Raw genomic sequence first — 13,094 nt, 5'->3', positions numbered from 1 at the left:
GAAAATTGCGTAAAGAATTCTTTTCTTCTTGACGATTATCCATTATGTTCTTTTCTTCTGGTCGAAGACAACCGAAGAGAAGAAGAAAAAAAAATTGAAATAAAATTCAAATCACGCGCGCTAAAAGAAAAGAAAATTTCTATTGGAAAATGGTTGGTTGGTGTTGGTTGATGCAATGAATATCAAATGGTTTTGTTTGAAATTTTTCGATTTCGATTTCAGATCGAAATTTGAAGTAGGAAAAAAACAATTCCCAAAAACCAAACCCAAAATAAACAAAGTTTCCGAGGAAATTTCTCGATTCTTGGAATTGGTTTATTTTTCTTCGAAGAAGAAAATAACATTGATGCAGCAGCAACAACAAACCAGACCACAATGATGATGATCAGCGTAAATTTAAATCAGGATGTGTTTTTTTGTGTTTGTTTGTGAGTGAAAATTGTTGAATTTTTTCTGTGGCAATTACAAATTCGTGTCCATCTTTTTTTTAAAAAAAACGAAAAACGAAAACATCCGAGTCATCCATCAAGCCACAGCAATCATCATCAAATCAAATCAAATCAGGTAAAGTCAATGAATAATGATGATGATGATGACCAATCATCAAAGATGTCAGTTGTAATCAATCGACAACGAAATAAATGAATCTTAATTCATTCATCTTATCTTTTGAAAGGAATTTTTTTTTCTATTAATTTTACGGAAAATTTCCCAAAAAAAACAAAAAAAAAATTCTGATTGAAAAAAAAATTGTATGGCGCCATCAAAAGTCGCCCCCAGCTCTGAATTTTGAAGATAGTGAATTTGGAATCAAATTGTTTAATCTTTCCCTTCCCAAAAAAAAACAACAAACAGAGAAACAAACAAATGGAAAATTCAATTATAATTGTCCCAATATGGTCATCACAACAAAGATTAACTAACGAACGAACGAAAAAATAACACTTTGAAACACACTGCGAAACACACACCGACGATGATGTTATGACATATAATTATTATCATCATCATTATATTTTCATGTAATAATCACTTGTAAAGATGAAATCAAATGAAATGAAAACGACAGGTATATTATCAACGCAAGAAGCGCTTTATCTTTATTCCGGCCATTCATATTACATCAATCAAAAAAAAATGTTTGTTGATGATGAACATCATTACGTAACTCAATCAAATGAATGAATGATGCGGCGGCGGCGGCTATGATGAATTTTATCTATACCACCCACACACACACTGCAAAGTCAAACATCAAAGCTAAGGTTTGATGTTCATTGGAAGTTTTGAAACAAAAACAAAAAACAGCAAAAATGAAAAGGTACCTTGAATTTCTCTTCTTTTTTTTCGGATTTTACTGACGGATTTAGTTGTAGGTGGAAAATGAAATGAAATGGATGGATGTATTCTTCAACCACCATCATCATCATCATCATTATTTTTCGGGTGTGAAAATTGTCAAGAAAAGAAGAAAAAATTCAAATTTTCAGAACATCAAATGATGGTTGATGATCATCATTCTGATTTTGACATGTTTCACTTTTGCCCTGTTGTTGTTGTACAGTTATGTGATTGGGATTTGAAAATCACCATTATAATTATATTGATGCTAATGGTTTTTCGCTGCAGTTGCTGGCTGTTTTTGTTTCACTGAGTGAAACAGAAAAAATGCAATTTTCAATACAGAAATGGAATCCGCCTGTTTTTTTCCAAAATGAAAAAAAAAGCAAATATTGATGATGAGAGCAAACACGTGCTATGTGTCTGTTCGTGTGTCGATGTGTCAGTCTCTCTCTCTCTCTCTCTCTCTCTCTCTCTCTCTCTCTCTCTCTCTCTCTCTCTCTCTCTCTCTTTCCCTCTCTGATCCAAAATGAAATTGACAAGAATTTGACCACATAGTTCATATAGGGGTTGATTCGTGTCACAAATAAAATACGTGACCTTTACCCTCAAAATGAAAAGCAAATGGATTTTTTTTTTTTTTTTTTTTTTTTGGTGTCATAGGTTATACTTCAAATTCATAAAATAGAATACTAAAGTAGAAATAGTCGTGTGCATGTATCCTAGGGAGAAACATTTGCAAAAAAAAAATCATCACCATGACAATCATCATCATCAGCGAAAATGAAATATATTTGAATCAAGTGACACGTGACACTTTTTCACTCTTGAAACTTCTTCTCGTTTGGATCGAAATAGACTTCGGTGATGGGTAAAGGAAAATGAAAATTTCATTTTCCTATTCAAGAATTTCACGAGCCTGTCAATTTCTTTTACGCCCGAATTTTGTCAAGAAAGAAGAAAATTGGAAAAATACAAAAATTCTTCCTTCAAACACACACACACAGGCTGTTTGTTTGTTTGTTTGCGCGTTTGATTTGATTTGTCGACAAACAGCAGTGAAGAAAATAAGAAAAAGAAAAACTTGTTGTTGTTGATTTCAATATATACAACAAAGAAAAAAAAACATCATCGAATTCAAAACATTCAAGTCAGTCAAGTCAGTCGAAATAGTCAACTCAAACAGATAGATGATGGGGAGAAATTGAAATTGGAATTTTGGGAAAAAAATCATCGATTATGTATTTTGGAATGTTTTGCTTAGAGAGAGAAATGGAAAAAAAATTCTTGAAAGAATTTTAATTAAATTTTGTTTGCCCATTTTTTTTCATTTGATTTTTGATTTGTTATCATTCGATGATTTTTTCCCGTTTTTTTTCAATTCCGTCCAATTCTTATTGAATGATTGGTGGTGGTCAAGAAACACATTATATACTTGTGTTTTGAAAGATAGATAGTAAATATTCATTTCAAAAGATTAAATGTTATTGAATTTTTTTTTTTTTTTGGTTACAAATGTTTTGAAAACCGTAAAACAAACCAACCGAAAATTTTGATGATGATAATATTGGCCAGTTTCTGGATGTTACAGAATTTTTTTCCTTGTAAAATTAAAAAAAAATGAAATCAAAATCGGAAACATTCCAGAATTCAAGAATTTCAGAATTCCGGAATGTTTCTCTCAACGGAAAAAAAACATGAAGATTCTTCATTGAAGAATGTCTAAGAATATTCCGTGTGTAAGTGATACATTGATTTGATGATGATATAAGAAAAATTTTGAAAACAAAAAACAAAAAATTCATTTTATGCTGACATTGATGGTTTACACATATTGGTTTGGGTGACAATAGCAACAACAACAACAACAACCAAGGGGGAAATGGCAAGAATTTTTTGATCAAACAAACGAAAAAAAAATTTAATACCGATCAAGATGTGTTTAACATAACTTGAAGAAGTGTTTGTTTGTTTGTTTCGTTTGACATTTTCTGACACAAACAAACAGAAAACTGGAAACAAATTGAATCGAACCGATTGAAGATTGGATTTTTGCTGTTTTTTATTCGTTTGGTTGGTTGCTTGGTAAAAAACATACGGTGAATAAATTGATGAAATTCTAGCGCGAGCAAAATGACAAAGAAAATTCAATTTTCAAACATTGACAATGAAAAAAAATAAGTTTGATGACAACATTTCGTTTGTTTTTTGTTACCATCGTTCGTTCGTCAATCAAACAGTAAACAAACAAACAAACAAACCAAAAAATATTTTCCAGAGAAACATTTGTTTCGGAATTGAAAGTTTGACATATATGGGGGATGGAAAAAAGGGTTTCAAACAACATGAATATTCTGTTTGTTTGTTTGTTTGATGTTCGAGAACCGGGATTTTTCAAAATTGGTTTTTTTTAGTTTCTTTTTGCTTTTGGAAATCTTTCAATATGATGACAATCATAAATTTGTAATAAAATGCTGCTAAACATTTTATTAACACCAAATTAGCCTGAAGGGTTGATTTTATCGAAAGAAAAATGCTCTTGATGGTGGGATTATCAGAATCAAATTGGAAAAAGTTCTTCATCATTATTACCAGATCCAAAGCAACAAGGATGACCGATGACATCACATGACAACCAGATACATTTTTCGTTTTCGTTTTCTGTTTTCTGGTCCTGGTATTATTATTATTCAAATGTCAAATCGACTAACTAACCAATCATACTTCTGCTGCTGCTTCTTGTTTTTTTTTTTTGTTTTGCATGAAAATTGATTAAATGAAAATGTTTTTGATGACTTTCAGTGACAAGTCAATCCAATATGTGACCAACCAAATAACAACAACAACAACAATGTCATCCACATCATCATCCATATGATCAACATAATTGTTTTATATCCGGCACTGTTGGTTGTTGTTTGTTTGTTTTGTTTTGCTTGTTTGTGTGTAAATAGTAAAAACATTTATTTAATAAATGTTTCTGACATTCATTTTAATAAGAACAGAAAACTGAACTGAAAAGCAGAAAAAATGAATCGATCATTTTATCATGTTGAGAATGGATGTATGAAAAACAGTCAATCATCAAAATGAAAACAAAAAAAGCTTCTATATAGACCCTTATGTAATTTAACGTAATTAAGAAATGAAAAAAATGTGTTCTTTCATTCATTTACTGGTGGACCATTCACAAACAAAGTCTGCAAAACTGCAAAAAAAAAATTGGTTCCAAAATTCTTTTTCTTGCATATTAAAAGCGGGGTGATGACATTTTTTTAAAATTTATGAAAAATTCTTGAAATGAAAATGAACAAAAAAAATCAATAAACGTAAATCATTGTGATGATCATCATCATCATTGTCGCTTTTCATTTTTTATTTTATGTTTTTTGTTTTGTTTTGTTTTGGAATCCTACATATGAAAATATCATTATGAAAAAAAATAATGGGCAAAAATCCTCTTAAAAAATATATTTTTTGGGGGGGAAAGAGGGAAAGGGGGAGAGAACTCAGCATATCAACATCAGCATTTTTTTTTACCATTGTGAAATGTTCAAAATGTGAAAATGAAAAGTTTTTTCTATTTTCAAAAAAAAAAAAAAAAAAATAAAATAATGAACCCTTTTTTCTTTGCCATTGAAAAGTTGACTGGAAAAAAGTTTTTAGTTGAAAACAAATCAATTGTCATCATCGATATGGCTGAAATATGAAAAAAGTTTACCACTTGGTTAAAATTTTTTTTTTGAAAAAAATTTTCAATTCACAGTGATGACAACTGTATATGGGTCGATGATGATGATGGTGATAATGATTTTATGATTTTGATTTGTTTGGTTGGTGGGTGGGTTGGTTGGGGTTAAACTTATGGCCATAACAGCAGTAGTTTTTTTTTTCAAAAAATTTTTTTTTATGAAAAACTTTTTCAACCAAAAAAAAAACTATGGAAAGTTTTCCTATTTACGTAAAGTTTTTCTTTTGTTTCATTCCAGAAAAAAAAAATTTGGGACAAAAAAAAATTAAATTGGGTGGCTATTTACACACAAACAACACAAAATAGAAAAACTTTCCACCAGCAACCAGAAAAAAATGGATCCCGGAAAAAGCATCGGGAACCATCGTCCCGAAGAAGAAGAAAATCAATTGCATCCATCAAACAACAACAGAAACGAAAACAGAATGGCGTCCTTTTTTTTTTGGTCGGTCGATTCAGGATTGATGGATTTCCTATTATGTGTTTGGCTGGCTGCTAAGCTTTTCTTTCATTCATTCATTCACACGTACTTTATTCGTCAATAATGTTTTTTTTGAGAAAAAAAACATTAACAAGTTTTCTAGTTTTAGTCGTTGTTGTTATTGTTTTGCTATTCTATTCTATTATTATTATAGATTGAATTATCAATCATCGATTTGGCATTTCAAGGCAAAAAACAGAAATAGAAAACAAGCAAGTAAAGCGAGAAAAAAGTGAGTGAACACTGTACTTTTCTTCTCCTTCTTTTCTCTATTTTTTCGTTAATCATTAGCTTCCGGTCATAGTCTGTTTGTTTTTTTTTGGGTGAAAATCAAATGATGAAAGAACCGTTTTACGTAGAGAAAAACAAAACAAAACAAAAGCTGTCAAAAAAACAAACAAAAAACGAAAAAAAAAACATAGGCGTTGATTTGAGATTTTTTTTTTTTTTTTGAATTCAAAATTCAATTCATAAACACATGGCACACACAGTGTTAAAAAAAGGTATAATCAACCCTGGCCAAATATACCTAATTGTTGTTGTTGTTCGGTGGTGGGTTCCAACAAATGATCCATATGGAACATATGTGTGTGTCGAAATAGAGGCCAGAGGTTTTTTTTTCTAGTTTTCAAATGAAAAGATGCTTCTTTTTTTATTTGAATAAAAAATTTTCCACAGTTTTTTCTTCTCTCAAATTGAATTTGATTTTTTCAAAAGATGTGTGTAGGTTTGAGGTAAATTAAATATTCGTAAAATTAAGGAATTTTGTTTTTTTCTGGTGGCTAGATTAATGGATGATTTTAAAAAAATTTTCTTTAAAATTTAAAAGAAAAAACAAAAATCTAAATGGCCATCACACACACAAGGAAGAAACACCGACGCGATAATTTTTTTGGCTAGCTAGCTAAGCTAGCAAAGCGATAAATCAAATGAAATCAGAGATAAAAAATCAATCAGAGGAAAAAAGACAAATTTTTTAATTTCTTTTCGAAAAAAAAACTAAAATTAATTGTACGGAAAAGATGAAGAGAAGATCAAAGTTATCAAAAAAAAATCCGATATCATCATCATTGGAAATAACCGATTAACCGATGTTTAAATGGATCAATCAATCGATTGATCGATCGATGATAAATCAGATTTCGATTATTTTGGACAAAACGAAATAGGTAGAAATAGCCAATTTATGACATATTTATTATATCAGTGAATCCAAAACACAAAAAAAGTCATGAATATTGATAAAGTTGTTGTTTGTTTGTTGTAAAAAACAAAAGAAAAATTAGTTTTCCAAAGAGAGAGAGAGATTATGATAATGAATCTCTGTTGTTGTTGTTGTTTTCGCCTATTCCATTATTCATTCGGTTTTGTTTTTTTGATTTGTTTGAGATTTTCGATCAATCGATTGCGATCGATTTAACGAATAACTTTCTCAATCTCTTCCTTTCTTGCAATGTAAAATGACAATCATTTTTTTTATCAGGTTTTTTTCCATTCATTCAATGTTTGGTTTTCTGAATAAAAAATTTCACAGAACAAAATAAGATTCACTAACGACAGTAACAGTAAATCAAAAAAAAAAAAAAAAAAAAATAAAAACGATAAAATCGATCAAAGATCGATTTTATCGATTGCGAGAAAGAAAGAAATATGCATAAATTTTCAATCAAGAAAGAAAAAAAAGGAGTGAAAAGACATGACATATACACAAAGACGGAAAAGAAAGTTTTCACTCTCTCTCAATCTTCGAATTCGATAGATCAATCGATTTCTAATCTAATCGATCAATCAAATCAAATCAAAATCAGACCAATCAATCAATCAATCAAAAAACAAGAAATAAATTCCGTTAAAACATTATCATAATAATGTTTCAGGAAAACGAAGAAACTTTCGATTATGTTTTTTTGGCTAAATCACATTATGAATCATTCATGATTTATCGACCAATGTTGTTGTTCAGTTATAAATTACAAATTTTTATTTAATTTTTTCTGTTTCAAAAGTAACAGATTTTTGTCGATTCTGGAGTCAGGAATTCATGGATTTTTTTGTTTTGTTTTGTCAAACAGAAAACAGACTGAACTGGACACAAAGCTGGAAGTTGATCGAACTGAAAGTTGAAACAAAACGAAAATCAATGAAAGAATCGATCTTTTGCTGCTTCTGCTGTCGATGATAATGGTGTAGGGTTGTTGTTCATAACAATAATAATAATTATCAGTTGTCAGTCAGTCAAATCAAGACAATGTCGACCACACAATCATTATGATTCATATTTGTGTGATGATGATGATGATGGTTGCAATTCCCACCACCACCTGATTTTTCCTTTTTCAAACTTGAAAAACTTTAGAAAAACTCAATGAAATTTTTCAAACAAAGAAATGATTGAGAATGGGTAATTGTGTGTGTGAGAAAAAAGTGAAATAACGAAGAAACGATCAAAAAGTCAAACGATTTGACTTTTTTGAAGACAAAAAAAAACCTGGAAAAACATGGAAAAATTTTAAAATATGAAATTCATTGCAAAACAACCGAAAAGCAAATTATATTCACGCACAAAACGATTGGCCAATTATCAAATGATTATGGCCAGACTTCATTCATTCATTCAACAAATGAAAAATTCATAGAAAAATTCACAACCCAAGCAAAAAATATAATGAATTTTCAGACACGAAAATAATAATAATTTCCTCTGACCATAACGATGATGATAACTACCTACAATTATCCACCACCACCACCACCACCATCATTTGATAAAACGTGTTGCAAACATCATTTTGGTTGTTGGCTAGTTTTTGGATGGTTGTTTTTTTAAAAAATTCATTGAATTTTCAAAAGTCTGTAGAAAAACATATTTTTTTCCTATTTCAATGTGTGTGGTTGAAAAAAATAATTATCCATCAGCGTCAGTCATTGAAAAGGTTTTTTCCTATTCTTTTTGGCTGAAGAAGAACCCAACCGAAAAATTGAATGAGAATTTCAATGATGGAGAGCAGATGGTTAATTTTTTTTTAAAGTTTGGAAAGAAAGTGACATTTTTAATGATGATGGTCAATCGATCAATCAATCGATTAGTCGATCAATCAGTCGATCGATCAGTGAATCAATCGAACAGAATCATTAGATTTTTTTTTTTTTTTTGTAAAATAATTAACCTTTTTTTTGTTTGTTTGATAATTGGATGTTTAGGAAGTCAAAAATCATTAAACCAAATGATAATGATGAGAATATCACTGAATTTTTGATTTGAATTAAAAGAAAATTCTTACTTTTTTCTTACTTTTTGTAATGATCATTATAAAACGATTAATTTTGGTGGTAGATTTGGGAAAAAACAAAAAGATTGTTTGTTTGTTTTTTGATTTTTCTAGATCAAAATCAGTTTGGGAAAGAAAATAACTAATCGATTGCGATTTTTGTGTTACTGGACTATCAATTGGTAACAAATCATCATCGACAAAGAGATAAAAGTTTCTTGGAAAATCAATCGATCGATCGATTGATCAATTAAAATTCTGAACTTTTACCTGAAAAATGTCAGGTTTTTTTCCAATCAACTACCTACCTCTGTTTTTGTTGTTGTTGTTGTTGTTTTCACAATCAAAAAAATCAAAATAACTAATCGATGAACACTTTAAAACACACTTTGAATTCCACAAAACAGAAGAACAAAACGCGCCAAAATTCTGTTCGTTTTCGGTTGAACAACACCGGACACTAGTTGTTTTGACAAAGAAAAAAGGATATGGCGCCCAACAAATTCAAAAACACAGACGACACACTGAAAACAGAAGACACTATTTTTATTATGATGATGGGTATCCTACTTTACATCCAAGTAATATTGTGTGTTTACAGTCAAACAACCAGAAACAATCTGAATTGAAATGAAAAAACGCCAAAACAAAAAAAAAATAATAATAATAACAAAATCCAAATACAACGAGAGAATCCAACATCGTTCTTTGTTATGAAACAATCACTATCATAAAAAAGAATATATATTTTTTTTAAGGTAGTGGTATTAATTTGAATACAATATTTTTCGATCTTAATTCTGATTGGTTGAAAATGTTTTCCATTGGTAGTAGTATAGAATTATGTATGAAATGATGTTTGGATCATTCATTTCGAATGGTAGTGGTTCTGAAATATTGGATATATGTGTGTGTGGGAGATGAGAAAAAACCGGTCCACTTTCACTTCATACTCAAATTAGAACCCCTCCTTCTTTCTCTTTTTTGCTCTCGTTCGAATTCGAATTCACAATTCGAATCGAATTTTTGATCGAATAATTGGCCAGAAAAATGATGGTCAAAATTGAAAAATTCTTTTTTTAAAAAATTTCATAAAATTTTTTTTTTTTGTTTCTTCGTATATCATAATTGTAATGATGATCTAGTCATATGGTCATCATCATCATCATCATTAGATTTCAAGGTAATCATCATCCCGGGCAACATTCCATCTTGATTGGTAGAGAAGAGAAAAAAAACAAGTTACCAATTCAATTGGTCAAACCGGAATTATTTTGCCCAAAGGCTATTTTGGCTGCTGTTGCTGATAATGTCCTGACTATATATATCGATTACCAAACACGATTCGACTATACCTTTGATCGTTGATCGATGTGAAATTTAAATTTTGTTAAATTTTTTTTGTTTTGTTTTTTTGTTTCCATTGAAAGTCAAATGACCTTTTTCCCAAACTAAAAAAGCAAGCTGATTTCTTAGCTGTTTTCATCACAATTGTTTTTTTCGAATAAATCTGTGGATATTGGTCGTTGGGTCACACAAGCAGCCTGCCATCATCATATTGTTATTGGATTTGATCGTTGGTCGGTAGCGAAGTCAACAATATTTTTCATTGTCAACATTTTCGCAATATGGATTTTTTTTGGTGTGTTTTTTTCAATAGAGAAAAAAAAACCCAAAAATGATCCGACACAGGATTCAAATCAAGGAAGATTAAAGTTTTCATTTTTTTTCTTCTGTTCGAATATAATCGGATCAAAATTGACCATCATTTTTTTTCATTTTTTCCATTCTTTGCGCAACAGCTGTTTGATGCTATTCAATCTCTCAGTTTCCCCAGGTTATTGTTATGCGAAGATTCATTTTGTTTTGGTTGTTTATTTTCCCGGATTTTTTCAAAAAAACAAAAATTCAAAAAATCCAATGATCAATACGCCATCTCGTTTTTCAAAATCAAAATCGAATGTTTTTGTTTCTTAAATCACTAGATGGCTGTAAATCTGTTTTTTTCTTTTGGAAATAGGAGGCGTTACTTATATCATTCGAATGGATTCGAATCGAGTAGTGGTATACAAAATAGATACAGATAAAAATGTTGATGATAGCGATTGTAACGCCATGATTTTTCATTGAAAAATAATTATAGCGGTAAAAATTTGAATTAAAAATGATGAAAGTAGCAACAGTGATGGTAGTAGCATTAATATCAATTATCAATTAGGATCATTGATCCAATAGAGATTTGTGGTAGATTTGCTGCTCATTGCGATAATGTTGTTGATGAATGAATGGTGTTTTAAGAACTTCAACAACATAAAATGAGTCATTGCTGTTGTTGATATTTATCGGTGTAATAATAATGATAATATAAACATTCAACAACAACAAAAAACTTTTTTTGTCGCCATACGTGCCACTGACGCCGCTATACTCAGAACTTGAAAAGAAATATAGCTCGAGAATCATTTCATCGTCATCATAATCATCATCATTTTCAAATAAATCGATTTTGTTTTTTTGTTTGTTGTTGTTTGATTTCATTTTTTCCGTTCTGTAACGCCTACTTGACCAATTTTAATTTGATTGATTGATTGATTTAATTGATTTTCTGTGTTTTATCTCGAACCTTGTGATTTTTTTTTCATTCGAATTTTTCAATAATCGAAAATTCTCGAATCCATCTTTTTGTTTTTTCGGTAAGTATTCAAGTAATGTGTGTGTTTGTGAGTATCAAATTTTTCAATTTGAAAATTTTTGATTTTTTCACAACTGTCAAATTTGATTTGGCACGATTGATGTCATCATCAAACATATGGAAATTTGAGAGCAAAAAAAATTTGTTGTTAACCTGAAATTAATGTTGTTTTTTGTTTTTTGTTTTTTCGTCTCCAGGTTATTCGATTCACATCATCATACATAATCATCAGCATTGATCATTCGATTTGAAGAAAGAAAATCAGCTCACACATTGAATATTTTATCTCGTTTTTTTTTTGTTTGTTGGTTGTTAGGCAAATTGTTTATTTATTAACTAAACAAATACGAAATTATCGTTTGCCATCATTCTGATTTTGTGGTAATCATCATCATACAATAATCGATACACAAACAATCAATCAATTGGCCAATAGACTATAGTACTCTGGTATTTTATTGTTGGCGTTAACACCGAAACAATCCGATTCTGACATTCAAAGAAAATTGTCCCCTTTTTTTTTTGGTTCCAAATTTGGGAATTTTTTCAATAAGATTTCAATGACAACAATAATGGCCACTACAATACCAACATCGGCTTTGGCAAATAATATTACAAATACAAATGATAATAATAATGGTGATACAAATAATTCTACAAGTAATTTAAATGTTGCACCACCACAAGATGCAACACGTCGTTTACAAACAAAAAAACAAACATTAGATGATGCATATGCTGTACCGGCAAATTTTCTTGAAATTGATGTTTGTAATCCAATTACACATGGTGTTGCACGAAATCGTTATACAGATTATGAAGTTAGAATGAGGGTATGTTTTTCATTGTTTTTTTGATTTTGATTTTTATTTAAAAATTTTCATTTATCATTTACCAGAGTAATTTACCAATATTTAAATTAAAAGAATCAAGCGTACGACGAAGATATTCTGATTTTGAATGGTTACGTTCAGAATTAGAACGTGATTCAAAAATAATGGTACCACCATTACCGGGTAAAGCATGGAAACGACAATTACCATTTCGTCAAGATGATGGTATTTTTGATGATGAATTTATTGAAGATAGAAAAAAAGGTTTAGAACAATTTATTAATAAAGTTGCCGGTCATCCATTAGCACAGAATGAACGTTGTTTGCATATGTTTTTACAGGATCCTGTTATTGATAAATCATATGTACCGGGAAAGATTCGTAATGCATAAAGAATTGAAAAAGTTTTTTTTGGAATGAAGAATAAAAAACTTACTGCCAACGAGAATGCAAAAACAAGCAAACAAAACAAAACAAAGCTGGATTTCCCTTGAAAAAAAACCATAACCACAATCATTATCATCAACACACCGGTGAATTATCAATCCACTATCAATCTTTTTGTTTTCTTCAGCGAAACATCCGAAAAAAACGCCTACATTTTTCACCCAAAAAAAAAATGAAGAGAAATTCTTGATTTTCATCGAAAGAAGAATTTACCTTATTTTTCTTTTTTTTTATTTTTCAAATTTTTTTTAAAAATTCTATTTTCTTTTCTTTTTTTTCG

The 13,094-nt window shown here is 29.8% G+C and overlaps 2 protein-coding genes across 3 annotated transcripts in view; one reads left to right on the top strand and one right to left on the bottom strand.

The window, feature by feature from the left end:
* Positions 1–9,520, bottom strand: part of LOC113794156 (uncharacterized) — a 64,981-nt gene extending 55,461 nt beyond the window's left edge. Inside the window, exon 1 of one of the 2 annotated variants that reach the window (XM_075822389.1) lies at positions 9,151–9,520. The gene's annotated coding sequence lies outside the window, so the exon portion shown is untranslated. Of the gene's footprint in view, positions 1–1,325; positions 1,793–9,150 lie in introns of those variants that run through there. The other variant, XM_075822390.1, reaches the window with a different exon arrangement.
* Positions 9,521–11,136: 1,616 nt separating this feature from the next.
* Snx3 (sorting nexin 3) lies at positions 11,137–12,841 on the top strand. The gene is made up of 3 exons (XM_075822419.1): positions 11,137–11,535; positions 11,732–12,367; positions 12,433–12,841. Exons 2-3 carry the CDS (start codon positions 12,095–12,097, stop codon positions 12,757–12,759), a joined length of 600 nt encoding a protein of 199 aa, XP_075678534.1. The 5' UTR covers positions 11,137–11,535; positions 11,732–12,094; the 3' UTR covers positions 12,760–12,841.
* The last annotated feature ends 253 nt before the right edge of the window (positions 12,842–13,094 follow it).

This window comes from Dermatophagoides pteronyssinus, unplaced genomic scaffold (assembly GCF_027571235.1).
Source record: "Dermatophagoides pteronyssinus isolate colony J.1.1.1.1 unplaced genomic scaffold, Derpt_VIB-CSIC_2022.12 sq0017, whole genome shotgun sequence".
NCBI classification, from domain to species: Eukaryota; Metazoa; Arthropoda; class Arachnida; order Sarcoptiformes; family Pyroglyphidae; genus Dermatophagoides; species Dermatophagoides pteronyssinus.
This window is presented reverse-complemented; position numbering and strand designations above follow the sequence as displayed.